This window comes from Oryx dammah, unplaced genomic scaffold (genome assembly GCF_014754425.2).
Source record: "Oryx dammah isolate SB20612 unplaced genomic scaffold, SCBI_Odam_1.1 HiC_scaffold_17, whole genome shotgun sequence".
Lineage (NCBI taxonomy): Eukaryota > Metazoa > Chordata > Mammalia > Artiodactyla > Bovidae > Oryx > Oryx dammah.
In genome coordinates, this window is record NW_024070201.1 from 17,624,572 (window position 1) to 17,652,050 (window position 27,479).

A 27,479-nucleotide genomic window follows, 5' to 3' on the forward strand; every position below is an offset into this window, starting at 1 on the left:
AATAGAAACTTTCTTTTTTTTTTTTTAAATTTATTTTTTTTACTTTACAATTCTGTATTGGTTTTGGCATACATTGACATGAATCCACCACGGGTGTACATGCGTTCCCAAACATGAAACTTTCTAAAACAGTGAAAACGTACTAGATTCTGTTTATTGTACCCCGAAGGAATTTGTTATTAAAAACTATCAATGAATGAAAAAAATGCAAATAGGTGCAAAGATTGGTATTTATCACGTTTCAAGAAATGATAAAAAGAATGAAAATGTATGTCAGCAAAATGTTAAACATTCAAAATTGAAGTTGGATTTCAAAAGCATACAAGCAACTATTAGTGCTATGGAATAAGGACTATGTACGTGCACCCAGGGAATGAACTTGCGTTGCCTAGGTGTATTCTTTACCATTGAGCCACCTGGAAACCCCATAGACTCTATACTTAAGAGGGTAAAATATTAAAAAACAACAACAACAAATAACACAACAGCAAATCATTCCGCTCCCTGGGCTGAAACGTGCAAAACGAGAATCATAATTCTAATACACAGATTTTGTGTGCGTGTATACTGGGGTTTGGGGGATGTGTGTTAGCCCGCGGTTTGCCAAGGAAAAGGCAGGGCAAAGTAACAGCCTTTTAAGAGTTAAGTTGTATGACGTCACCATAGTAACAGCAAGCTGGGCTCGTGCGCCTATTTAAAGCGACCTCGTGCTTTAGGAGCCACTCAGCCCCGTTCTCTTCCTCAGATTGCCCCGCCTCTACTTCCACCCGAGACTGATTCGCTCCGCCCCGCGAATTCCAAGTCGCCAATCACCATCTAGTTTTCCCGGGCCGTGGACCGCGCGTGCCCCGGTTTTAAAAGCCCGGGGGTGGGCTTCTGGTTTTGCGCCTGCGCAGTCGTGCTCTCGCCCCACGCCGGTTCCGCGTCCTCTCAGTGCGTTATCTCCGCGCCTGGCCCGAGCCGTCTCAAGTCTCACCGAGGTGTGGGCCGTCGCCGTCGCCGTCGCCGCCGCCGCCGCGATGGGAAAAACCGCGGACTCTCGGGCTACGGGAGCCCGGCCCGACCCGGTGCGGAGCTTCAATCGTTGGAAGAAGAAACACAGCCACAAGCAGAGCCAAAAGAAGCAGTTGAGGAAGCAGCTGAAGAAACCCGAGTGGCAGGTCGAGCGCGAGGTTATCAGCCGCCTCATGCAGAATTACGAGAAGGTGAGCCCGGCGCCGGGGAGGGGGCGCGGGGCTGCATGTCCTTGCCGCACTGGGCCGCATGGGCGAGCGGGCCGACCGGTCACTGGGACCTTGCCTGGGGAGCAGGAGAAGGGGGTGGGATAAGAGGTGTCTCCGGGGGCCCCGTTGAGGCCACAGGTGGTCTGCTGGGTGCCAAGCCCAGGCCTCCTGACCGACCAGGCCGTCCTCTGGCTCACTACAATGGTTTTGATAAAATGGGGAAAATGTAGTAGTGCTTAAGCATAAGGAGATTAATTGCTATTATAGTTATCAGTTCAGTTCAGTCGCTCAGTCGTGTCCGACTCTTTGTGACCCCATGGACTACTGCAGCACGCCAGACCTCCCTGCCCATCACCAACTCCCGGAGTTTATTCAAACTCTTGGCCATTGAGTCGGTGATGCCATCCAACCATTTTATCCTCTGTCGTCCCCTTCTCCTCCTGCCTTCAATCTTTCCCAGCATCAGGGTCTTTTCAGATGAGTCAGTTCTTCGCATCAGGTGGCCAAAGTATTGGAGTTTCAGCTTCAGCATCAGTCCTTCAAATGAATATTCAGGATTGATTTCCTTTAGGATGGACTGGTTGGCTCTCCTTGCAGTTCAAGGGACTCTCAAGAGTCTTCTCTAACACCACAGTTCAAAAGCATCAATTCTTCAGCGCTCAGCTTTCTTTATAGTCCAACTCTCACATCCATACGTGAGTACTGGAAAAACCATAGCTTTGACTAGACGGACCTTGGTTGGTAAAGTAATGTCTCTGCTTTTTAATATGCTGTCTAGGATGGTCATAACTTTCCTTCCAAGGAGCAAGCATCTTTTAATTTCAAGACTTCAGTCCCCATCTGCAGTGATTTTGTAATGTTCGTAAAAATAATACAACCTAATGGTAAATAATGACACATTGTAAGCCACTTTTTGACTTGATCTGAGGTATTAGGTCTTATTTCCCTTTTACAGCTGAGAACCTTGAGGATCCAGGAGAATAAGAAACTTGTCTTTAGCTCTCACATGTATTAAGTGGTGTGGAATTGGAACCAAGACTCATATCTCTGATTCCAAAGCCTTTGCTTTTAACCATTATGCCAGAATTGCATCTCTGAACATCACCCATCCTTAATATACTTATTTCATTTTCTCAACTGAAGGACACAGCTTGTTTCATGTCCCCATCTGAGAATTGCCATAGAAAAGCTGGATTCCTGGTCCATTTCTGATACTTTACCATCCTACAATGTAGCTGATGTTCCCAGATGAACATCCCTGTAGTTATCATTTTGACTTCTTGACTTCTCTTACCTGCTCAGGCTCCTTGGGACTGCCACTACCCTTTCTTTCCTTCCCTGTAAATTCTGTGTCTGTTGGCCTTCACCCACCTCACTCAGCCTTTCAGTAATTGCTTCTTTTTCGTGCAGTGTAATCAGGGATTTAACATGTGGGACATATCTGGAAAGTCATCATGTGTCATGCTGGTATAGCTTTTGTTTAAATAACGTTAGATCAAAAGTAAGGACTCGATGGACATGAGTTTGGGTAAACTCCGGGAATTAGTGATGGACAGGGAGGCCTGGTGTGCTGCGATTCATGGGGTTGCAAAGAGTTGGACACGGTTGAACGACTGAACTGAACTGAAGGTTAGATAAAGCTTAGAGTTTGTTTTGGGGTTATGTATATATATACACACACACACATATACACACACACACATTTGTGGGGGTGTGATTGGGGGTTTTAAGTTATGATGATGATTTGGTTCTGGCTTTCGCTTACCTGTGGGGTTGCAAAGAGTTGGACATGACTGAACGTGCACGTGCATCTCACCTTTGCTCACCTGATGAGTGACTCTGGGCAAGTTACTCTGCTTCTCTTTTCTTGTCTGTAAAAGGAATAGTTGTATCTACCTTCATTAGTTATGGTTATTCTTGTTATTCAATCTCTAAGTCGTGTCTGACTCTTTGTGACCCCATGGACTGTAGCCCATCAGGCTCCTTTGTCTATGGGATTCTCTAGGCAAGAATACTGGAGTGGGTTGCCATGCCCTCCTCCAGGGGATCTTCCCAGGTCAAACCCAGGTCTGCCACATTGCAGGCGGATTCTTTACCATCTGAACCACCTTGGAAGCTCACTATCGTCTGGGGTTTCCTCAAATTCATGTCCATTGAGTTGATAATGCTATCTAACCATCCTCTGCCTCTCCCTTCTCTTTTGCCTTTAATTTTCTCAGCATCAAGGTCTTTTCCAATGAGTTGGCTCTTCACATCAGGTGGCCAAAGTATCGGAGCTTCAGCAGCAGTCATTCCAGTGAATATTCAGGGTTGACTGCCGTTAGGGCTGACTGGTTTGATCTCCTTGCAGTCCTAGGGACTCTCAACAGTCTTCTCCAGCACCACAATTCGAAAGCATCAGTTCTTTGGTGCTTAATCTTCTTTATGGTCCAACTTTCACATCTGTACATGGTACTGGAAAAACTATAGCTTTAACTAGATGGACGTTTGTTGGCAAAATGATGTCTCTACTTTTTAATATGCTGTCTAGGTTGGTCATAGCTTTCCTTCCAAGGAGCAGGTGTCTTTTAAATTCATGATTACAGTCACTGTCCACAGTGATTTTGGAGCCCAAGAAAATAAAATCTGTCACTGTTTCCACTTTTTCTCCTCCTTCATGTTTGCCATGAAGTGATGGTGCTGGATGCCATGATTTTAGTTTTTTGAATGTTGAGTTTTAAGTCGGTTTTTCCACTCTCCATTTTTCACCCTCATCAGGAGGCTTTTTAGTTCCTCTTCATTTTCTACCGTTAGAGTGGTATGATCTATGTATCTGAGGTTGTTGATATTTCTCCTGGCATTCTTGATTCCAGCTTGGGGTTCATCTAGTCTGGCGTTTCGCGTGATGTACTCTGCATAAGTTAAATAGGCAGGGTGACAATATATGGCCTTGCTGTACTGCTTTCCCAAGTTTGAAAGTTATGAGTGGTTAGTATGCATGTAAAGTGTGCTGCACAATGTCTGACACATAAATTTTCCACATATTACCTGTTATATTTTTATTACTTCCACTGTATACGCAGCATCTCAAGAAGCCATTGTAAGGTAAATTACTCTTAGATTACATTTTGGGCCCTTCTTCATCTGACTGAAATTGCTTCTAGAGGAGAGCCTCAACCATTACTTCTTCTCTCTCTGTTCTGTTCTCTTATGTAATTCCAAAGCTTATTTCTGTGACTCCTTGTATTCTACCCAGAGGTATTCTGACTTCATATCATTTTTCCCCTCCTCTGATGCTACTGGACATCTTTATTTAACTGTGTCATAAAATACCTTAAATGCCACCAATCTAAAACTGAGTTCATTATCTCTTTCTCCTAAATTCGCAGTCTGTATATTATTTCCATATTGCCACCATGGCAAATTAACCACAAACATGGTAACTTAAAACAGCAGAAATTTATTCTGTCACAGTTCTGGAAGCTAGAAGTCTGAAATAGTTTAACTGGGTTGAAATCAAGGTGTCAGTGGGGACACACTCCGTCTAGAGGCTGTAGGAGAACTTCTGTTTCTTGCCTTTAGTAGCTTCTGGTGGCTGTTTTCCTTGGCCTGTGGCTGCGTAAGTCCAATTTCTGCCTCCACAGACCCACTGCCTTCTGTTCTGTGTCACATGTACCTATGTTCTTTTTTTGTAAGGGTGCTTTGATCACATTTAGGGTCTACTCAGATAATTGAGGATAATCTCCCATGACAAGATCTTAATCACTGTGCAAAGTCACTTTTGTCATGTAAGATACATATTTGGGGACTATTATTTAGGCTGCCACATTCGGTGTGCTAAGTTGCTTCAGTCCTGTCTGACTCTTTGCAGCCCTGTGGACTGTAGCCTGCCATACTCCTCGGTCCATCGGATTCTCCAGTCAGGAGTACTGGAATTGGTTGCCATGCCCTCCTCCAGGGAATCTTCCTGACCCGGGGATCTAACCTGAGTCTCTTATGTCTCCTGTATTGGCAGGTGGATTCTTTACCACTACTGCCACCTGGGAAGCTACCACATGCCGGCCCCAGTCTAAGCAGACTGCTGAGCTGGAAACCTAGGATTAATCCCGGAGGCTTCCATCTTACCGCTCACATTCCGTTAGTCACGCTGGTGATCAGCCCTGCTTCTTCAGTTTCTCAGATACTTCTCCATCCACACTGCTTGCCTTAGTTCAGGCTCCGTCATCCCTTGCCTGGGTTACCACAGGAGCTATTGCTTGTAATGGGGGTCAGCAGACAGGACAGAATAGTCAGTGGTTTTAGTTTTGCAGGTTGTAAGGGTGAAACTAGTCAACTCTGCCATAGTAACACAAAAGCTTGCCTTGTAAATACTTAAACGGGCATAGCAAACCTTCAGTTACTAAAGTAGGTGGTGGGGTTTGTCCCTTAGGTCTTACTGCTTTCTAATCTAGTCTCCATATTGCTGCTAGAATGATTCTTTCCAAGATGAAATCCCAGTCCATTATTACTCTCGATTAAAGTCCTTCTTGGCTCACAATTATTTTTAGTCAAACACTTCAACATGTCAGCATATTCTAGTCCAGTGAAAGGGTAAGTTCCTTATGATCAGGCAGACATGGTTTAAATCTCACTCAGTTTAAGTGTTTACTAGCCAAATTTCTTAATGTTCCTCTGTCTCAATTTCTTTATTCAGCAGAGATTATTAACCACTGAGAATGTTGTAGGGCTCAAATGAGGTAACGTATATAAGCCAAGTGATATGTTGTAGGCACACATGAAAGAGCAACCTGCACTATTGCGAGTTGGCTAGACTCCTTGATGTTTCCACTGCTTGCAGTGAGGAGTCCCATATCTCCCGCCCTGAGGACACCTAGTTGTCCTCCAAGATTTACCACCAAGTTTTCTTCCTGACCTCCGCAGGTAGGGTTAGGGCTGCTGTGTGTCTGTAGCTTTTTGTGTATGCCTTTATTATATCATCAGCAGGCTGTGATGACTGCCTTTAACTTCTTTGTCAGCTCTTCCACTGGGCCACTGATATACTCCCTGTGCTCTCCCCAAAGATGGGTCCCACAGTGCTTGTCCTTAAGAAGGCCCTTAGTGTTTAGATGTTTGGTGCACTCTGGCCTTTTCCAGGTGACTTAATTCTGCTTGGTAACATGGATCCACTCATTGATCTCTTGTTTTAATAATATTTACTAACATTTATCAAGCTTTTATACATGTTGACTTGCCATATCCTCACAGCAAACAACCCTATGAGATTGTTCCCATATGTTATGAAACTTTAAGACACAGCAATAATTGGCACAATATTAAACAGTAAATGAAAAAGTTCTAATCCAGGAGACATAGGTCTGATGCCAGGGCTCCAAATCACCGTGTTTTACTGCTTTGCACACAAATGTTTAAATCCCAGTCTTTTCACTAAGTTGAAGGAGCAGTTTTTTCCCACCAAGTATTGTTTTTATTTTTTTTTTAATTTTAGAAATATTTTTTTAAGAAATAAATGCAGTATGAAATCAGTTGCCTGGGTTAGCAGTCCTGGGATACAGTCAGAGCAGATTGTAGGTAAAAAGGGGCAAACCCTCAGCATATGGCTTCTCAGATGGTAGAATTTGTGCATTACAGTTTTATTACATTGGACAGTACACAGGTGTTTAGTAGCCTCTCTGGTGAAATACTGAACAATTTGATTCAGAGATATTTTAAACAATTTGACAAGTAGTTGTTGAAGCATAGGTGAAAGTAGGTGGGGAAAAAAAATACCATCTGTATCCCTCGGAGGTGGGGTGGGGTTGATACATTTTGACAAATGTAATGATAGTAAATATGTACAGTGCTGTGGAGTAAGGGGATAGTATAATTAGGGGAAAGGTTCAGTTTTTCTGTGCAGAGCCCATTTTGGCCCTATGATTGAGAGAAAGGTGTTTCCTCTGGGCATGCTACCCTTCCTTTTGGTGGTTGCAGCCTCAGGCCTGGCCTGTGGAGCTGAAAATGGGCTGAATTTCAGCTTCCACGCCTCAGCCTTACCAGATGCCTTTGTGTAGGGCACGGACTGTATAGCAGTTTGTGGTAGCCATGAGTGGAGCTGGTTCTTGAATGATGTGTTCTCCAGGTAGAAAAGATTGGCCACGGACATCGTAGGTGGAGAGAGCAACATGAAGAAATACAAAAAAATGTGAAGATGTGTGGTGTTCTTTGAGGGGGCTTACTCCTTGGAATATGATATATGTTTCAGAATTGGCCTCAGATGAGGTTGAAGAAGGGAGTTGCGAGTAGACTGAATGGCTTCGAAGGCTGTAGTAGGTAGAATAATGACCTAGAGATATCAGCATCCTACCCCCAGACCTGTGACTAAGTTATATGGGAAGGATTGCTGACTTAAAATGTGTTGACTGATCTGGATTATCCAAGTGGACCCAGTGTAACCATCGAGGGGTCCTTAAACATGCAGGAGGGAGGCAGAAGAATCAGTGTCTGGAGGCTGTGAAGTGAGGGACTTGACTGCCATGCTGGCTGGGTTTTCAAAACTACAAAGGGGACCAAAAGCCAAGAGATGTGGGCAGCCTCTAGGAGCTGGAAAAAGCAAGGAAATGGATTCTTTCCTAAAGTTGCCCAAAAGAATGCAGCCCTGCCAACACATTAATTTTAGCTGAGTGAGACTGGTTTTGGCCTTCTGACTTGCAGAATTGTAAGTTAACAAATAAATGTTGTTTTAAGTCACTGTTTTTGTTAATTTGTTACACCGACAGTAGGAATAATATACAGAAGCTATGTTTAAAACTATCTGGAAGCAGTGATGAGTTTCTGGGAGGCAATTAGGGACCATATCTAAATTTTAAAGGATCTAGAGGCTAGGCTGTTGGTATAATCTCGATCTTGGATCCTTTGAGAGGCAGATACCAAGATGGGATTAAGTGAGTTGGAATTTATTGGGGGAAAGTGTAAAGGTAAAGGAGAAGGGATAGGAATAGGGAGGGAAAGGAGAGAGGAGAGAAGGGTGGGTAGGAAGCACTCAGGCTACAGCACTGTTTCTAGAAAGCTTCTCCTGACAGGATGTCCTCGAACCAAAGTTGCCCTTCAGAGGGACCCCCTGTCCTGTGGGAATGGGTACCTCTGTGGTGCTTGGTCATTAACTGGGCACAGGCCAGGCAGGCATGACTTTTTCAGTGGTGGCTCTAGAGGGGTGACAGCTGGCATTTATGAGTTAGCTCTGCTTCCACAGTGGGAACGCTGGGGGGCTTATTTCTAAGGCCACCATGTAGGGCCTATGTTTTCAAGGGACTGATACAGAGCTGAGGATTGAAGCTTATTGAGAAATGTTGAACTGTTTATTTTAGTTCAGCAACTGTTCTCACTTGTTTTCACTTGCTGAATGACTCAAGCTCTCTGCACCTGGGATTCGTTTATATTTTTATTGTAATCAGCTATGCTGTATAGGAACTTTGCTTTCTAATCTGTTTTTTTTTTCTTAATCAAAGTTTGGTCAGGTGTGATTTGAGGTAGATTGCTTTTTTCCTCTTAATTGCAGTAGGTGGAGCATTCTGCTGCTGCTGCTAAGTCGCTCCAGTCATATCTGACTCTGTGCGACCCCATAGATGGCAGCCCACCAGGCTCTGCCGTCTAGGAAGTTTTACATACTTTCTTCTCTCATGCTTTGGGATGTAAAAGCATCATTCACTTGTGTGAGAAGTGAGACAGTTGGAAGAAGTAAAGGAGAGGGGTTAAGTGATACCCGCTTCCACCCTGGTCTCCCTCCCTCTGCCCCCTCTAACTTTTCCACCAGTGCCGAGAAGTTCTTAACGGGTACCATCACTGAAACATCTGTTCTTTGTTTTCAAAAGAATGATTATACAGATTTTAGAGGGTGTATGATTTTTCTGGACATAGCCAGAATGTCAATACCGAAATGAGATTGATTATATTCTTTGCAGCCAAAGATGGAGAAGCTCTATACAGTCAGCAAAAACAAGACCAGAAGCTGACTGTGACTCAGCTCATGTACTCCTTATTGCCAAATTCAGACTTAAATTGAAAAAAGTAGGGAAAACCACTACACCATTCAGGTATGATCTAAATCATATCCCTTACTATTATACAGTGGAAGTGGGAAATAGATTCAAGGGATTAGATTTGAAAGACAGAGTGCCTGGAGAACTGGACTATAAGGAGAGCTGAGTGCCAAAGAATTGATGCTTTTGAACTGTGGTGTTGGAGAAGACTCTTGAGAGTCCCTTGGACTGCAAGGAGATCCAACCAGTCCATCCTAAAGGAGATCAGTCCTGAATGTTCATTGGAAGGACTGATGCTGAAGCTGAATCTCCAGTACTTTGGCCACCTGATGCGAAGAACTGACTCATCTGAAAAGACCCTGATGCTGGGAAAGATTGAAGGCGGGAGGAGAAGGGGACGACAGAGGATAAGATGGTTGGATGGTATCATTGACTCAATGGACATGAGTTTGAGTAAACTCTGGGAGTTGGTGATGGACAAGGAGGCCTGGCGTGCTGCAGTCTATGGGATTGAAAAGAGCTGGATGTGACTGAGTGACTGAACAGACTGATGATTTTTCTAAGAGTGTTCCCCCCCCCCCCCCCCCCAAAAGAAAGGGATGAAGGTAAAGGGAAAGAGAGTTTTTTTTTTTTTTTATCGGTAGGAACCATAGCCATCTTTTGCTGTAGCCTCCAAGTGTTCTTTGGACTGTAAGTGACAGTTTTCTAGAACAGGGCTTCCCTGTTAGCTTCCCTGATAGCTCAGTTGGTAAAGAATCTGCCTGCAATGCAGGAGACCTGGATTTGATCCCTGTGTTTGGAAGATCCCCTGAAGAAGGGAACGACTACCCACTCCAGTATTCTGGCCTAGAGAATTCCATGGACTGTGTAGTCCATGGGGTCACAAAAGAGTTGGACACGACTGAGAGACTTTTACTTTCACTTTTAGAACGGGGGGCTGTTGGGGGGGGGTGGGGGAGACTTTCTGTAAAGGGCCAAATAGTGAATATTAAGTTTTATGGGCCATAGTATATAAATGAATGGTTGTAGTTGTGCTCCAGTATAACTGTATTTACAAAATAAGAAAGGAATTGGATTTGGTCTTTGGGCCATGGTTTGCTGACCGTTGTTCCAGAGTATCAGTGAAGTAAAAACTTTTTGTTTCTTTGGTGACTTCTTTCTAAGTGTATAGTGTACAGCTTTGTGCGTGTATGTGTGTTTGTGTATAGCTTTGTGTTGTAATGGTTGGTAGAGTGCTGGAAGAGCTTGTTTCTTCCAGACTTTCCCTCTAGGAGGTTGATAAACTTGAGAAAGATGTGCACCACGGTGTATCACTTTGTGCATTACAAAGAGTAGCCCACTTTGCCTGTGGACTATACCTTTGATGGGGATTAAAGAGTGTGTTACCCATCTAGCTTCTATAACCATTCCACTTGCTGTGAAAACAGATTTTTAGCTAATGTCCAGTTTGGGAAATTACCTCCTAATTTAGGTTCCTTGAGAGGACGGGATATTATTTGAATAAACTTTTCTCCTTTTATTGCTCATACACTGATTCTGCCTCCTCTCCAATGTTATCCAAAATGATTTTTAGGGATTAAGGCAATGTTTTAATATTTGTCTTACATCATTTGAGGCCAGAGAATAACCCTGTCTGGACTGTATTAAGAATCTTGGAAAAGATGATATGTGGACTAAAATGAAATACAAGGTGTCATTCCTTTACTTCCTGGAGTGTAATTTAAATAAATGAACCTTAGAAATGCAGCCTTCTCCTTTTGTGGATCATGTAATTTGGCACCATATTCCCATATCTGAGAAGTTCCTGCTTTCAGCATCTGCAGTAAAATGAAATCCAGAAAATTGGGTTTATGTTAATAAAACAATGTCAGTGATGAACATTAGATAATGTAAAGTTAAAGGGCAAAATGTCACTTACTGTGGCTTCAGATCACTAGACACTTCCACTGATTATTGTTAAATAATACTCCTCTCTCAGTATACCCCCAAATGAGTAGTTGTCAGGTTGGATTTGAGAGGTTTGTGCTAGCAATATATATTTCTGCACCTAATTTCAGTTTATTCTCCAAAGTATGTAAAGAGACCTATTCTCCTCATGGTCTTTGGTTTATAGTCATTTTGCCCCTTACTTCCTAAACTGATATTCTTTGAAGAATGGGCTGACAGTAAATTTTCTTCCTAAAATTGACGTGATGATGACTTATTGTGTTGTTAACATTTTAGAGGTTTTTGAGGATATTGAAGGTAGCAGTGTGTAGTAGTAGTGTGTATGTTCAGTGAAGTTTTCTTTTTTTTTTAAAGTAGAAATGATTACAAAGTTATATTTTTGATGATAGCTTCCTCAAGGCATATTTTTTCCAGAGGGAATGATGGTTTTTAACTAGAGTGATATTTGAATTTATTCCTGTAGTACAAATGATGAGCTAAGCAGCACAGTTTAGACAGAAATTAGTTTTGTTGCAAACCAAATGAATGATGCAATATGTTATTTTGTCTTGTCTAATATAGTCCCCTTTTACTTTTCAGATAAATGTAAATGAAATTACAAGATTTTCAGATTTTCCCTTGTCCAAAAAAACACTGAAAGGTAAGTTTATAGTGATCTTGGGATATATTGTTGGACTTCTTGATGCCTTTTTATAAATGGAAAAAAGTTTAGAGAAAGTTTAACCTGGAAAAAAAAATCTTACTTTGGCAAGTAATTTTGATATCATGAAAGCCTGTAACAAGAAACAATGTTAATAAGTTTTACCTATTTGTCATTCTCATTCTTTCTGGACTGGTTAAGAGACAGTAGTAAAAATCCAAGGTGCCAGGGCCTCCAAGTAATTAAAATGTTAATTAAAATAAGCAAGAGAACAAACAAAAGTGTGATACCTTTTTTTAATATTGATTTGCTAGTGCCTCCAGAACAAAAATAACAGACTGGGTGGCTTAAACAATAGAAATTTGTTTTATCATAGTTCTGGAGGTTGGAAGTCTGTGATCAATTGCTGGCAGAGGTGGTTTCCTCCGAGGGCCATAATAGAGGCGTCTGTTCCAGGCCTTTCTCCTTGCTTTACGCATGGTCAGCCCCCTGGTGCTTCGTAAAGTAGTTGTCTCTCTGTGTACTCACACCCCTAGTGTTTGTTTTTGTGTCCAAAATTTCCCTTTTTGTAAGGACATCAGTCAGATTGGATTGGCTTCCCTGGTAGCTCAGAGAATAAAACATCTGCCTGCAATGCGGGAGACCCAGGTTCGATCTCTGGGTCAGGAAGATCCCCTGGAGCAGGAAATGGCAACCCACTCCAGTATTCTTGCCTGGAGAATCCTATGGACAGAGGAGCCTGGTAGGCTACAATCCACAGGGTCCCAAAGAGTTGGACACTGAGCGACTTCACTTTCTTCCTTTCTTTCAGATTGGATTAAGGCCCACTCTAATGGACCCATTTTAACTTAATCACCTCTTTAATCAACTGTCTCCAAATATGGTTGCAGTCTAAATACTGGCGGTTGGGATTCTACATGTGAATTCTGGGAGTGAGGGGTGCACAGCTCAGCGCCCCTGAACTGTGGATGCCCACGTGCATCAGGGATGCTCTGAAGTGTTATTTTCTTCCCGTCTGTACTGGCAGGTTTGCAAGAAGCCCAGTACCGTTTGGTAACTGAGATACAGAAGCAGACCATTGGGTTGGCTTTGCAAGGTAAAGATGTCCTCGGGGCTGCCAAGACTGGATCTGGCAAGACTTTGGCCTTTCTTGTTCCAGTAAGTGGTTTTTTCATGTTGGGTCAGGTCCTTTGTTACATGATTTTAAAGCATTCTGTGCTTAGATAGAAATAGATAATTACGTGAAGAGTTGTTTGGTAGAAATAGATAATTATGTGAGGAGTTGTTTGGTGTTGGGTTTCCTTGGCTAGAATGCTGGCTTTATCAGGTAAGTGCCACATCTCTCTTGTTATCTGTTGTATTCCCCATGTCCTAATATAGCACCTTGCACATGGTGGGCACTCCATCACTTACTGAAGGAATAAATTGTTATATGTGTTCACAAGCCTGAATTCCTGAAGGTTATGGAGTGTTCCAGGGTGGCAAGTCAGAGTGGTTCTGCTCTGCAGTGAGCCTGATGGGGTGGCGGGAAGGGCTGTTCCTGTTCTCTTGCAAACCTGCGAGTCACATTTATGCTTGCCACTTGTTTAGAATAAAGCCGAAACATGCTCACTCTAAAGTCATTCATTGAGATTTTTCCGGGACATTGTCTTTTATAGCAGTAAAACAATAGAGCCTCTGAGGAATTCACTTATATCTGTTATGTGGTTGGTCTCATAGTTTTTAATTTCTGCTGAATAATCACATTTGGTTTTTGGTTCTGAGTGTTACAAAATCATTTTGCTCTTAAATCTTAATTTTTTATAGCAATATTTGAAAATTCTAGTCACTGTATAACTATAGCAGTTATACAGAGTTTATTTTAATGTGGTTTCTGTTCAGAAAATGATGACAAATATTATTCTGGAATATGTTTTAATGGCCTGTGGGCTGTACAGACCTTCCACTGATCTCCAGTCTCCTCATGGCTTGTCTCCGGTAGCAGCTGAGCTTCCATGGGGCTTCTGTTCCTTCCCTCTGTGACTTGGGGAAGGATGCTCTGATGGATAGAAGGAAAAGAAGAAGCAAAGCAAACAGTTTCTTCTGATTGAGACTCATGACGGTATGCTTTCTGCTTGGAAGGTGGCTCTGATTTGGAGTGGCAAGGCAGTCAAAAAGCTGGCTCCCTGAAGGACTTATTGAATGTGGATTTTTTTCTTTTTTGAGGTGCTGGAAGCCTTGTATCGCCTGCAGTGGACCTCAGCAGATGGGCTGGGGGTTCTGATTATATCACCTACAAGAGAACTGGCCTATCAGACATTTGAGGTTCTCCGAAAAGTAGGGAAGAATCATGACTTTTCAGCTGGCCTCATCATCGGTGGAAAGGTTTATCTTTTTATCCTTGTCCTTCTTTCTTTCCTTCCGTTCCTTTTGTTGGAGCACTATGGCAGTGGAGAAAGTACAGAGGAAGCAGTGGAGATTTCATCTAAACAGACAGGCTGGCCCCCTAGACAGTAGGTGGTAGCATCCTGGTGTGGTCACTATCATCTAGAATCTTTGAGTTTTGCAGGTCCAGAAAGTTTGTTTTGTCAGGATATCTGGACTGTTCAGATTCTCTGAGTTAATTAATTCCAACTAACATGAAAAATCTATTAGTATTCATTGGGAAAGGTATAATTTCAGTATGTGGATTAGTTCCTTTCAATAAAGTATCTGAGAGGTTGAATAATTCAGAACATTGCTGGGTCAGCAGCAGAAGATAGGAAGGTGAATAGAAGGTAGTTTTGAGGAGTGTTTACTTTAGGTCCGGGCAGAGCCTGCTGCTTCACTTCTTTTTCTTTTAGTTTACCTGGACTGCTTGTTTCTGCTCAAGTCTCTTCTAGGTTGTGAGGATAAATACTTGAATTCTTGAATTTATATGTAGACATGCCTAAGAAAAGAATCAGTATCACAAGTCCTCACATACTCATGTACCTGTCACCCGGCTTTAACAAATAACATTCTGTGGCTCTTCTTTCGAGGAGAGATTTTCTAGAAATTGGAGAACTCAACCCTTTTTTTTTTTTGCAGTCCAGGAAATTCAGTGAGTGATATCACAGAGCCTGTTCATTGTCCCTGGATTCTGACTTAAAGAATGGGTTTAATTATAGTTTTTAAGTCGATTCTGGCAGACACAGGAGGAGGTATAGACTTAGAGCATTCATGTATATCTCATGGCTTCAAAATCCTGCATATGATTAAGGATCTAGAGGAACTCTGAGTTCTTTAGTTCTTAACTAAGGGCTTGTAATTGGCCCAGAAATTTGGATAGGCTGTAAAAACATAAGGGGGAAGCTACATTTATTTCTAGAGTATCTACATTGCTATAATGAAATGCCACATGTAGATGGCTTGTATAGTTTTGGTACACAGGCTGCTCAGTGATGTGTCTGTAATCAAAGGAAACAACTGTTTTCAGGATCTGAAGCATGAAGCTGAGAGGATCAATAACATAAATATACTTGTTTGCACACCGGGTCGGCTTCTTCAACACATGGATGAAACAATATGTTTTCATGCTACCAATCTCCAAATGTTAGGTAAGTCTAATGAATCTTTATGAAAATAATCTCAGTCTTAGGAGCCAGCTCTAATAAATTTTAGTGATAGAAATGTTTTATTGAATAAATACTGTGATTAAAAATCTTAAAAAGAACTCGAAGCAATTTTTTGACATATAGTTCTAAATCCAGAGAGTACAACTGAGACCTTTTTAAGTCAGAAGAGTCAGAAAGAGATAAGCACTCCACTGCATATGAAATTAGATTCCTCAGTGGTTGACACTGCTAAGAGTTATCTTTTAAGGTGAAAGATAAAAATTATCTACTTATGATGTTACCTATTGTGTATTTTTTAAATCACCTTTTTGTCTCGGAATAATTTTAGCTTTATAGAATAGTTGCAGTGGTAGTACAGACAGTTCCTCTATACCCTTCCTTCCCTCAGTTTCCCCATTGTAACATATTCTGTAACTTTGGTACCTTTGCCAAGTAAGTTACTAACATTGGCATGTGTGTGTGCCCCTGCTGAGTTTCTCAGTCATGTCTGACTCTCTGTGGCCCCATAGACTGTAGCCAGCCTGCCTCTTCTGTCCATGGAGTTTTTCAGGCGAGAATACTGGAATGGGTTACCGTTTCCTCCTTCAGAGGATTTCCCCAACCCTGCCCCTCCACCAGGGGTTGAACCCAAGTCTCCTGCATTGGCAGGCGGATTCTTTACCACTGAGCCACCTGGGAAGCCCTAACATTAGTGCATTTATTTAATAATCCCAAACTTCTTTTTTTATTTTACCAGTTTTTCAACTAAATCCCTTTTTCTGTTCTAGAATCCTATCCAGAATACCATATTGCTTTTAGCCTAATGTATATGTTAAATATTGTAGTTGAGTGTGCATTTTTCCTTTTTAGTTCTTGATGAAGCAGATAGAATCTTGGATATGGGCTTTGCTGACACCATGAATGCTATTATTGAAAACCTTCCCAAGAAACGTCAGACTTTGCTTTTCTCAGCTACACAAACCAAATCTGTAAAGGACCTTGCACGCTTGAGTTTGAAAAATCCTGAGTATGTTTGGGTTCATGAAAAAGCAAAATATAGGTATGTATTATTTAAATTGTATTTGATTGAATCAAAATCAGGGTTCTCTTTTTAATTGAGAATTTAATATTTCAAATTAATATGCTTTTCTAGGAAAGCATATTAATGTTACTGATTAAATATGCAAAGCATAGTGAATATAGTGGTAAAAATTATTTAAATTTTCAATACACCTTTAAATGTGAGACAACTCTAATGTAGTAGTTCCCAAATTGTGGTGTGGGAAACAAATTCCCCTCATAAAATGGGAACAAGGTGGGAAAACCTGTACCTGGATAGTTAAATAGCAAATGTTGAGTTAAGGTAAAGCAGTTTTTTCTTAAGACTTCTCAGAACCTTTGATATTTTTATGAATATTGTGATTCTTAAAAGCAGTGGAAGATGAATAAAGCTTTCTGCATTTATCAAAATTGTTTTGGTTTAGAATCTTTTTTTTTTTAGCTGTATTATGCAGGGCAGTAGAAACAGTGTCAGATTTATTTTTTTGGGCTCCAAAATCACTGCAGATGGTGATTGCAGCCATGAAATAAAAAGGCGCTTACTCCTTGGAAGGAAAGTTATGACCAACCTAGATGACATATTCAAAAGCAGGGACATTACTTTGCCAACAAAGGTCTGTCTAGTCAAGGCTATGGTTTTTCCAGTAGTCATGTATGAATGTGAGAGTTGGACTGTGAAGAAAGCTGAGTGCTGAAGAATTGATGCTTTTGAACTGTGGTATTGGAAAAGACTCTTGAAGTTCCTTGGACTGCAAGGAGATCCAACCAGTCCATTCTGAAGGAGATCAGTCCTGGGTGTTCTTTGGAAGGAATGATGCTGAAGCTGAAACTCCAGTACTTTGGCCACCTCATGCGAAGAGTTGACTCACTGGAAAAGACTCTGATGCTGGGAGAGGTTGGGGGCAGGAGGAGAAGGGGACAACAGAGGATGAGATGGCTGGATGGCATCACTGACTCGATGGATGTGAGTTTGAGTGAACTCCAGGAGTTGGTGTTGGACAGGGAGGCCTGGCGTGCTGCAATTCATGGGGTCGCAAAGAGTCGGATACGACTGAGTGACTGAACTGAATTGAATGTGCTATGGAGCACATTTTATCAAATGCATTAATATTTAGCAAAATACCTTTCTATTCAAAACATTCCAGCAATGGCTGTTTTGTTTGGTCTCATTAAAACTGGAAAGTAAAATATGTGTCTGTGTCAGCCATCTCCTACTTTTTTGATACCAGGGACCGATTTTGTGGAAGACAAATTTTCTACTGACATTGGGGGTGGGGTGGGGTGGGGTGGGGTGCACTGGTTTCTGAATGATTCAAGCTTAGTAGGTTTCACGCTCCTTTGAGAACCTAATGCTGCCGATCTGACAGGAGACAGAGGTCAGGTGGTAATGAGATGGGCAGTAGCAGTAAATGCAGTTGAAGCTTTGCTCGCTCACTTCCTGCTGTGGGGCCTGATTCCTACCAGGCCACAACTGCTACCAAGGTTGGGGACTCCTGGTCTTTGTGGTAGTAGAAGGGGTGTGTGTATGTGTGTGTGAGAGAGAGATATGTAAATGGATTGGGGGAAATATGTTTTAAACTATATTTTAATATTATGACAGCTGAAAATGTATGTATATTTGGTATGAATCATACATACATATATATATACATGCAGGCCGTGGACAGATATGACTTTGAGAAACGTTTTCCAGTGACTTTAAATTAAATCTGTGTTGATGATCTCAAAGTGGGCTCACCCCTACCATTATCTCTGTCTTTCATTTCTTACTATGAAATGCTAGCATGAAAAGAAATATATTGGGAAAATGAATTGAGTTATCCTCTTGGAAAATCTTTAAATGCAGGGAATATGGGCATTCAGGGCCACCTTGACTTTGTTCAACCAATAGATGTCTAGGATTAAAAAAAGCCTGAGAAGAGGCTAAATTCTATACTTCCTGATAATCCTAATGAATGAACTTTGGAAAATCTGAGTTCTGGTAGCTTTGGTTATCAAGAACTCCTCAGGAATGGGATAGCAGGAGATATATGAGGTATAGTTACCTCCTTGGCTTACCATTGAGTAGACATTGGTTTTGTTTGTAAAGTTGTGTTGAGATAGCTATTGAAATTCTTAGTACAATTAATTGATAGTCTAAAGACTGTTTAGGTCTTTCGATTTTCTTTCTTTCTTTTTTTTTTTTTTGTCTGTTTGCTTTCTTCCTGTTTTGACTTCCCTGGTGGCTCAGACGGTAAAGCATCTGTCTACAATGTGGGAGACCTGGGTTCGATCCCTGGGTTGGGAAGTTCCCTGGAGAAGGAAAAGGCAACCCACTCCAGTACTCTTGCCTTGAAAATCCCATGGACGGAGGAGCCTGGTGTCCATGGGGTTGCAGAGTCAGACACGACTGAGCGACTTCACTTTCACTTTCTCTTCCTGTTTTAAAAACTCACTAGTATCTTTACTAGACACTCATTTTTCAATATTAGATGGTCTCTAAATTGCAAATTAATTGTACATATTATCCCTGTCCCCAGTTTCTGTAGATAATAGTTGGTCTTTATCTGTAGATCATAGAGTTAGTTAGAAAAAACTGAGTGTAAAAATTGTTTACTTCATAAATAATTCTTGAAAGCAGTTCCATCATTTGTAAAAGATGTGACTTTCAGAAAACATTTTAGAAGGTAGAAGGCAGATATTTAGCAACATAATTTACAAAACTGCAGCTTATCTGGTAATGACTGCAATATTCTGTAATTTCAAATTCACCAGAAGCACTATAAAAAGCAGCTGCTGTTGAATTTTGTTTAATATTGTTATTGAATTTTCCCCTTTACCAGCTTAACAGTTTGGTTCATAAACCCTGAGAGATTATGGTTGAGAATATTTTAAGGCATAAAAGAATATTTACTCTCAAATTGTAGAGGATCAGAAAAATCAGAATTGAATCTTTCTGAGTTGTGTATCAGATTATACGCAGAAGTACACCAGTGTGTTTCTTTTATATTGCTGTCAGTTCAGTCATGTGACCCCATGGACTGCAGCATGCCAGGCTTCCCTGTCCACCAACTCCCGGAGCTTGCTCAAACTCATGTCCATCGAGTCACTGATGCCATCCAACCATCTCATCCTCTGACTTCCCCTTCTCCTCTTGTCATCAGTCTTTCCCAGCATCAGGGTCTTCTCCAGTGAGTCAGTTGTTTGCATCAGGTGGCCAAAGTATTGGAGATTCAGCTTCAGCATCAGTCCTTCCAATGAATATTCAGGACTGATTTCCTTTAGGATAGATTGATTTGATCTCCTTGCAGTTCAAGGGGCTGTCAAGAGTCTTCTCCAACACCACAGCTCAAAAGCATCAAGTCTTCGGTGCTCAGCTTTCTTTATAGTCCAACTCTTCACTTCCATACATGACCACTGGAGAAACCATAGCTTTGACTAGACGGACCTTTGTTGGCAAAGTAATGTCTCTGCTTTTTAATATGCTGTCTAGGTTGGTCGTAACTTTTCTTTCAAGGAGCAGGCGTCTTTTAATTTCACGGCTGCAGTCACCATCTGCAGTGATTTTGGAGCCCAAGAAAATAAAGTTAGCCACTGTTTCCACTGTTTCCCCATCTATTTGCCATGATGTGATGGGACTGGATACCATGATCTTAGTTTTCTGAATTTTGAGTTTTAAGCCAGCTTTTTCATCCTCCTCTTTCACTTTCATCAAGAGGCTTCTCTTTTTTCCCTTTATATAAACACACACCCAAGGGATGCCTGTATGTGCATGAATGTATATATACCTTCAGTCCCATAAATGGTATCAAATTTTGCTTCTTTCAGTTAACAATATTCCTTAGTGATCACATCATAGCACTATATAGATTCCTCATTCCTTTTTTATAGTTGTATGTTACGTAATTGTGTGGATGTACAGTGGTTCATTCCACAAGTTTTTTACTGATGGACATATGGGTTGATTTCCATCTTTTCTTTTTTTTTTTGCTGTGTAAATTAAATGATAGTATATCTTTTTTGTGTTTTTACCAGATTATTTTTTGGAACAGAATCCTAAAAGTAGGTTTATTAGTTCAAAGAGTAAATGCATGTATATTTCTCTATAACATTTTTATTATAAGAGATTTCAAACGTGTACAGTTGAAAGAAGTTTACAGTTAAAACCCTATACCCACCACCTGGGTGCTACTTGATGGTAGCATCCATTTACTGTCCATTTATCCATCCCTCTGTATATCAACCCATCTTATTTTTGATGCATTTCAAAGAAATTGGCAGACATCTGTACACTTCCTTTAAACATTTCAGTATGTATATCAGTAGCTAGAGTTAAATATTTGTATAGAGATTTTCTTTCTGGATATAAGATTTACATATAATGCTATGAACAAATTGAGTAAATTTGCTCAGTTTTGATAAATGTGTATGTCTCTGTAACCCAAGGCCCCACTAAGAGGTGGAACCTTAGTATCAGCCCAGCAAGTTCCCTTATATCCTTCAATTGATCCTTGACCCTACCATTATAGAGGTGACCCCTGTTTGCATGTGTATATTTATATATATGTATATATCTATATATGTTTAAACTTTTTACTTTATATTGGAGTATAGTGGATTAACAATGTTGTGATGGTTTCAGGTGGATAGCAAAGGGATTCAGCCATACGTATACACGTATCCATTCTCCCCCAAACTCCCCTCCCATCTAGGCGGCCACATAACATTGAGCAGTGTTCCCTATGCTGTACAGTAGGTCCTTGTTGGTTATCCAGTTTAAATATAGCAGTGTGTACATGGCAATCCCAAACTACCTAACTATTCCTTTCCCCATTCTTCCCCCTTGGAGATCAAGTATATTTTTGATATTTAATCTGTAAATGATTTTGAGTGTATTTTGGACATAATGCTGTATTCATTTCCTAAGGGGCAATAGAGAAGGTTGTTTTTGGGATATGTATGTATGTGTGTATGAAAGATTTGCTTGGGAGGCATACCATTATTAACATTTGTTTTATTTTTCGGTCTGGATTTCAAAGTTACCAATGTAACATATTTTTAATATTTTCCCTCTTATTTGCATAAGCACCCCTGCTACTTTGGAACAGAACTACATAGTTTGTGAGCTGCAGAAAAAAATAAGTGTGCTGTATTCCTTTTTGAGAAGCCACCTGAAGAAGAAAAGTATTGTATTTTTCTCCAGTTGTAAAGAGGTACCTAGTGTTTATTGTTCTTAAGTTATTCATGTTGAATTATCACGTATAAATTTCAAATTTCAGTTATAAAATGCTACTTTTCTTTTTTAATAATGCAGTGCTAAATGTGAAGAAATTTGTAGATAATGAGAATCTTGTGTCTTCATTTTTAAAGGAACCCATGGATGAGACTTCAAGCTTAATAAGGAAAGGCAAAAACTGTTTTTACCTCAGTGTTGTTAGCATCTAGCACAATACTTAAATATGGTAGTCCTCAGTAAATGTTGGTAGAACAACAGTTGAATGGCTAGGCTAACTAGAGGTCTTTATGACCTAATGTCTACCTTACCCTCTGTGAATACGCCATTTATTTCCCTGCCTCTTTGTCTTTGTTCATGCTGATCTGCTTGTCTCCCTGTGTTCCTCTATCTGGAGGGATGATTACTATCCTTTAAGGCTAAGCTCAAGCTCAAGTTTTATGCCTGAAAGTCCTTTTGTGACACTCCCCAACCCTCTTTTGACAATGAATTGCACCTTGTTTTGTCCTTTGGTAGTGTTTTCATTATATCTGCCTTTATCAGCATTCCTTGAACACTAGTCATGTGCTTGTAAGTAAAGGATTCAGTGATGTATAAGAAAACTTGGTCTTTTCTCTTTAAGAGAAGAAACTATGGTTTGTTTTTGTATGTTACTTTCTTTTACTATATTTCAGATTTCCTGAGAACATATAGTTGTTGGTATATAGTAGATTGATTTTTAGATTTATAGCTTTTGCAGTAGCTTAGCATGATGAATATGCAGTGAGTTTTCCTTCAATTTATGGGGAAGATAAGTAGTGTTCTGTCTCTATTTTGAGGAAAGCACAGAACTTCATTATTTTTCCATGTAAGGAATGACTTCAGATTTTTTAGGACTTCTTTTAGATTTTTAGAATTTTATATTTTCCTAAAGAATGGATGTTTTTCATATTTACATATAAGAAAATAATTTTAAGGGTTAATGTTTAAAGTTTTTACTCTGTAATACTCTGCTTTGCCTCTTCACAGTGGAAAAAGTGTATTCTGCCCTTTTTTGATCCTATATTCTTTCTATACCTCTTCAGTTCTGTGACTTTAAATGCTGTCTGTATTCGAACAATTGCCAAATCCACATCTTAAGCCTTGACTTCTTTCCTGAGCCCCTGACTTGTGTATCCATTTGACTTCTAGATATTTCCATTTGGGTAAGCAATTTAAGATTGCCTATTTCTGAGATCTGCTCCCTCCAACTCTTCCCCATCTCATTAAATGATCAAATCTTAAATTCTTGCCTGTCTTTAACTCATATTCAATCTGTTGACAGTTGTTAGTTTTACCACCTCTCACCACCCTTCTTGCTACCATGCAGTTTAAACCATGCTTAACTTTTTCTTAGTCTCTTGGTTTGTCTTCCGTTTCTGTAGTTCTTCCATTTCCATGTGTGCTTTCCTGAGATTGGTTGCCTAAGAGTGTATCTGCGGTCTTGTCTGGGTTCGTTCTCATCTCCGCTTTCACAGTAGCCTTTTAAAAAACCTTAGAAAAGGAAAGGAGGAGTCCCTTATGCCTAGTCTTACTGGTGTATTGTCTCAGGATCAGAGAATCTTCCTAGCACTAGAGTATTATATGAGAAAATGAATAACTTTAATGCTGGGGTAGTGAGTCAGTTTTGTAATTCGGTGGTTTCCCATTCTTTCAACAAAATTTGAAGGAAGACTTAATGGAGTTACTAGCTGATAGATGTGGAGAAGGAAATGGCAGCCCACTCCAGTGTTACTGCCTGGAGAATCCTGTAAATGGAGGAGCCTGGTGGGCTGCTGTCCATGGGGTCGCACAGAGTCAGACATGACTGAAGCGACTTAGCAGCAGCAGCTGATAGATGAAATTATTTGTAATATATCATTGTGACATATTTTATAGGAACTCAAAAGTTAAGGTTCTTTTTAGTCCATTTTCTGTATTTTCATGAAAAAGATGTTCTTAACACCTATATTAGAGAAATGGAATAAAATGATGCTGGACTCTGCCTCAGTTTAGCAATCACTGGTATTCATTTGTAAGTATGTAAACTAAAGAAAAATAAAACTAAAGCAACAGCTTCATCTAGTCTCATATATTGAGAATGATAATAGAATTTTATTTTTTAAATCAAATTCTAACATCTCTTTTTTTGGCCAGTTCTAGGCAATAGCAACCCACTCCAGTATTCTTGCCTGGAAAATCCCATGGACGGAGGAGCCTGGTAGGCTGCAGTCCATGGGGTCGCAAAGAGTCGGACACGACTGAGCGACTTCACTTTCACTTTTCCCTTTGATGCATTGGAGAAGGAAATGACAACCCACTCCAGTGTTCTTGCCTGGAGAATCCCAGGGATGGGGGAGCCTGGTGGGCTGCCATCTGTGGGGTCGCACAGAGTCGGACACGACTGAAGCGACTTAGCAGCAGCAGCAGCAGCAGCATACTAATAATTGTAATAGTAACTGAGTCTGAGAACTTTTAATGCAGCTTTATGGCTACAGAAAATTAAAATTAAAACATATATACATAGTTTTGTTGTTGAAAGTGATGAAATTGTGATAAAGTAATCAATAAGAGACTTTGCATAAAACAAGATAAAATTCTGTGAGGTCAGGAATAGAAATATGAGTTCAAGGAGGAAAAGAAATGATGTAAAATTTTTCTGTTAAAGAAGATGTCCTTCACGTTTCGTTAGCAATTTTCCTTTTTTAAAGACTACTCTAGAGCAATCTTAGGTTTGCCGCAAAATTGAGGGGCCCTGCCCCACACATGTGTAGTCTCCCCTATTATTTTTTATATATTTTGAAATAACTGGTGATGGATATCAAATTGTGCTATTTAGAATCTGTTAGATACATTTATGAGAGGTAAGTATTTACTTTAAAATATATTTAAATTTACCAGAAATGACATTCTTTGCAACCGCTTAGAAATGTCAGATACTAAACTTAACAATTTGGGGAGAGCATATTTATTTCAAAATTCTTTTAGGAAAAATAATATGAGCAAAAATAATATGAGCAAAAATGTTTGAAGACCACAGCTCCAGACTACATTTCCTTTTCTCTATTCTGTACTTTAATTAAACGTGTGCTCCATAATGCATTTTTCTGTTCATCTTGTAAGCTTACTTCCTGCTGTTATCCAGAAGTACCAAATCATTTTTCGGTTAACGCCTAGGTTCAGTATCTGTACCGAGTGTTCTGCCGGCTGCGTCCTGGTGTTTCCCTCCTTGCCCTGCATGGGCGACAGCAGCAGATGAGAAGAATGGAAGTCTATAACGAATTTGTTCGCAAGAGAGCTGCAGTGCTCTTTGCTACTGATATTGCAGCCAGAGGGCTGGGTAAGAAAACTTCTTTTGAGAGAATTTTCTGTGATCAGGGGCTTATAAAGGGTATATTTTGGTAATTCAAATAGTTTGACTCAAATAATTGAGCTTTCTTATTTTATAGAAGAAAAATAAGTAAATTAACAACTGAGATGACTAAACTAAGGATATGTCAGTGAAAAGTTTTGTATTAGTTTCACTTTTTGTGCTCTTATTTTCTCATGATAGTAATTGCATCACAGAATCTGAAGCAGCCTACAGAATCAAAGGAAAGTTAAAAATTTAAAGATACGAAAAAAATTGTTTCTGTTGGAAACTTGACAAATACTGTTACAAGAAAATCAATGGAATCCATCTTTTCTTCAAACATTTTACTTTTAAAGATCACTACATTTAATGTGTTTAAACTTTGAAAAAGCCACTATAATATACAACTGATGGCTTTGTGGGAGTGGGATGGGATATGGAAGTAATTACAGAGGAAAACTAGAGGTAAGAAAAAGGATGAAGAGAAATAAGTGGTAATTTGAATTCTTCTATCAATCTTATTACATTAATTATTGTGGCAGGTTTTAAACATACATGAAGAAATTGAGCCTAAAGTACCCTTGTTATACATAGTACCCAGTTGGAGTGGTTATCTTTTTCTTGATCTCCCTTAGTGCCTGTGTCCTGTCCCTCTGGGAATGTTTTAAAGTATATCTCAGTCATTGTATTAGTCCATTCGAATGTGAGTGGCAGCAGTAGTCAAGTATGCATATTTTTAAAGATCTCTAGGCTGTTTCTCAGCCCCAACAACTCATTCCGACTGCCTTCTCCTACTCCCTAATCCCTCATTACTGTTTTGAATATGTAGTTTTGAAACATTTTAGTTATGTTTATATCTCCTTGTATTACACTCTGATTCTACCTGACCTTCCTGATTTTTGAACCTTAAATAGTTTAGGTCAATGTAAGCAATTAATTCAGCCCTGGGATTTCTTTGGAAGGAATGATGCTAAAGCTGAAACTCCAGTACTTTGACCACCTCATGCGAAGAGTTGAGTCATTGGAAAAGACTCTGATGCTGGGAGGGATTGGGGGCAGGAGGAGAAGGGGACGACAGAGGATGAGATGGCTGGATGGCATCACTGACTCGATGGACGTGAGTCTGAGTGAACTCTGGGCGTTGGTGATGGACAGGGAGGCCTGGCGTGCTACGATTCATGGGGTCGCAAAGAGTCGGACACGACTGAGCAGCTGAACTGAACTGAACTGAAGCAATTAATTATATTGCACATGTAATATGTATTCTCTATATATCACAGTGAACAGATATAACTATTTTGTTATATTTTCCTTGGAGTTTGTTAAAGAAGCCAACTATTTACTAGATGTAGTTGGAATTCTTTTTGTCCCCTTTCTCAGTCTTTGAATGAAGGCTGTTCACCTCTTGTCTGTGATAGAATTCAGGAGGTCTGTGAACTTAGATGGAGAAAAAAATGATATATATATATATTTACTAACCTTTAACTGAATTTAATATTTTCTTCAATTATAGATGGAAGCACTGAATTGTTGTGTTAGTATCTGTAACCTTGTCATCAATTGAAATCGTGTTGTTAAGTTGCTCAGTTGTTTCTGACTCTTTGTGATCCATAGACTGCAGCACAACATGCTTCTCGGTCCTTCACTATCTCCTGGAGTTTTCTCAAAATCAGGTCTGTTGGGTCGATGATGCCATCCAAACATCTCATCCTCTGTCACCCTCTTCTCCTCCTGCCCTCAGTCTTTCCCAGCTTCAGGGTCTTTTCCAGTGAGTCAGCTCTTCACATCAGGTGGCCAAAATATTGGGGCTTCAGCTTCTGTATCAGTCCTTCCAGTGAAAATTCTGGGTTGATTTCCTTTAGTGTTGACTGGATTGAATCCTAGGATTGAATCAAATCCTTTAGGATTTGATCTCTTTGCAGTCCTAGGGACTCTCAAGAGTCTTCTCCAGCACCGCAGTTCGAAAGCATCAATTCTTTGGTGCTCAGCCTTCTTTATGGTCCAACTTTCACATCTATGGATTATTGCAAAAACCATAGCTTTGACTGTGTACCATGTACCTTTGTTGGCAAAGTGATGTCTCTGCTTTTTAATACACTGTCTAAGTTTATCATAGCTGTTCTTTCAAGGAGCAAGCGTCTTTTAATTTCATGGCTGCAGTCACCATCTGCAGTGATATGGAAGCCCAAGAAAATAAAGTCTGTCACTGTTTCCATTGTTTCCCCATCTATTTGCCATGAAGTGATGGGACCAGATGCCATGATCTGAGTTTTTTGAATGTTGAATTTTAAGCCAGGTTTTTCACTCTCCTCTTTCACCTTCATCATGAGGCTCTTTAGTCCCTCTTTGCTTTCTGCCATTAGGGTTGTGTCATCTGCATATCTGAGGTCATTGACATTTCTCCTGGCAGTCTTGATTCCAGCTTGTGATTCATCCAGCCTGGCATTTTGCATGATGTACATTGCATAGAAGTTAAACAGGCTGAGTGACAATATATAGTCTTG

At 40.3% G+C, this 27,479-nt stretch overlaps 1 protein-coding gene across 1 annotated transcript in view; it reads left to right on the plus strand.

Moving 5' to 3' along the window:
- Positions 1 to 868: 868 nt before the first annotated feature.
- Positions 869 to 27,479, plus strand: part of DDX10 (DEAD-box helicase 10) — a 313,368-nt gene continuing 286,757 nt past the window's right edge. Inside the window, exons 1-8 of the mRNA XM_040257930.1 lie at positions 869 to 1,205; positions 11,741 to 11,801; positions 12,829 to 12,959; positions 14,007 to 14,165; positions 15,238 to 15,358; positions 16,226 to 16,415; positions 21,480 to 21,606; positions 24,801 to 24,963. Coding sequence (XP_040113864.1) covers positions 1,020 to 1,205; positions 11,741 to 11,801; positions 12,829 to 12,959; positions 14,007 to 14,165; positions 15,238 to 15,358; positions 16,226 to 16,415; positions 21,480 to 21,606; positions 24,801 to 24,963 — 1,138 coding nt within the window. The 5' untranslated portion in view covers positions 869 to 1,019. The remainder of the gene's footprint in view (positions 1,206 to 11,740; positions 11,802 to 12,828; positions 12,960 to 14,006; positions 14,166 to 15,237; positions 15,359 to 16,225; positions 16,416 to 21,479; positions 21,607 to 24,800; positions 24,964 to 27,479) is intronic.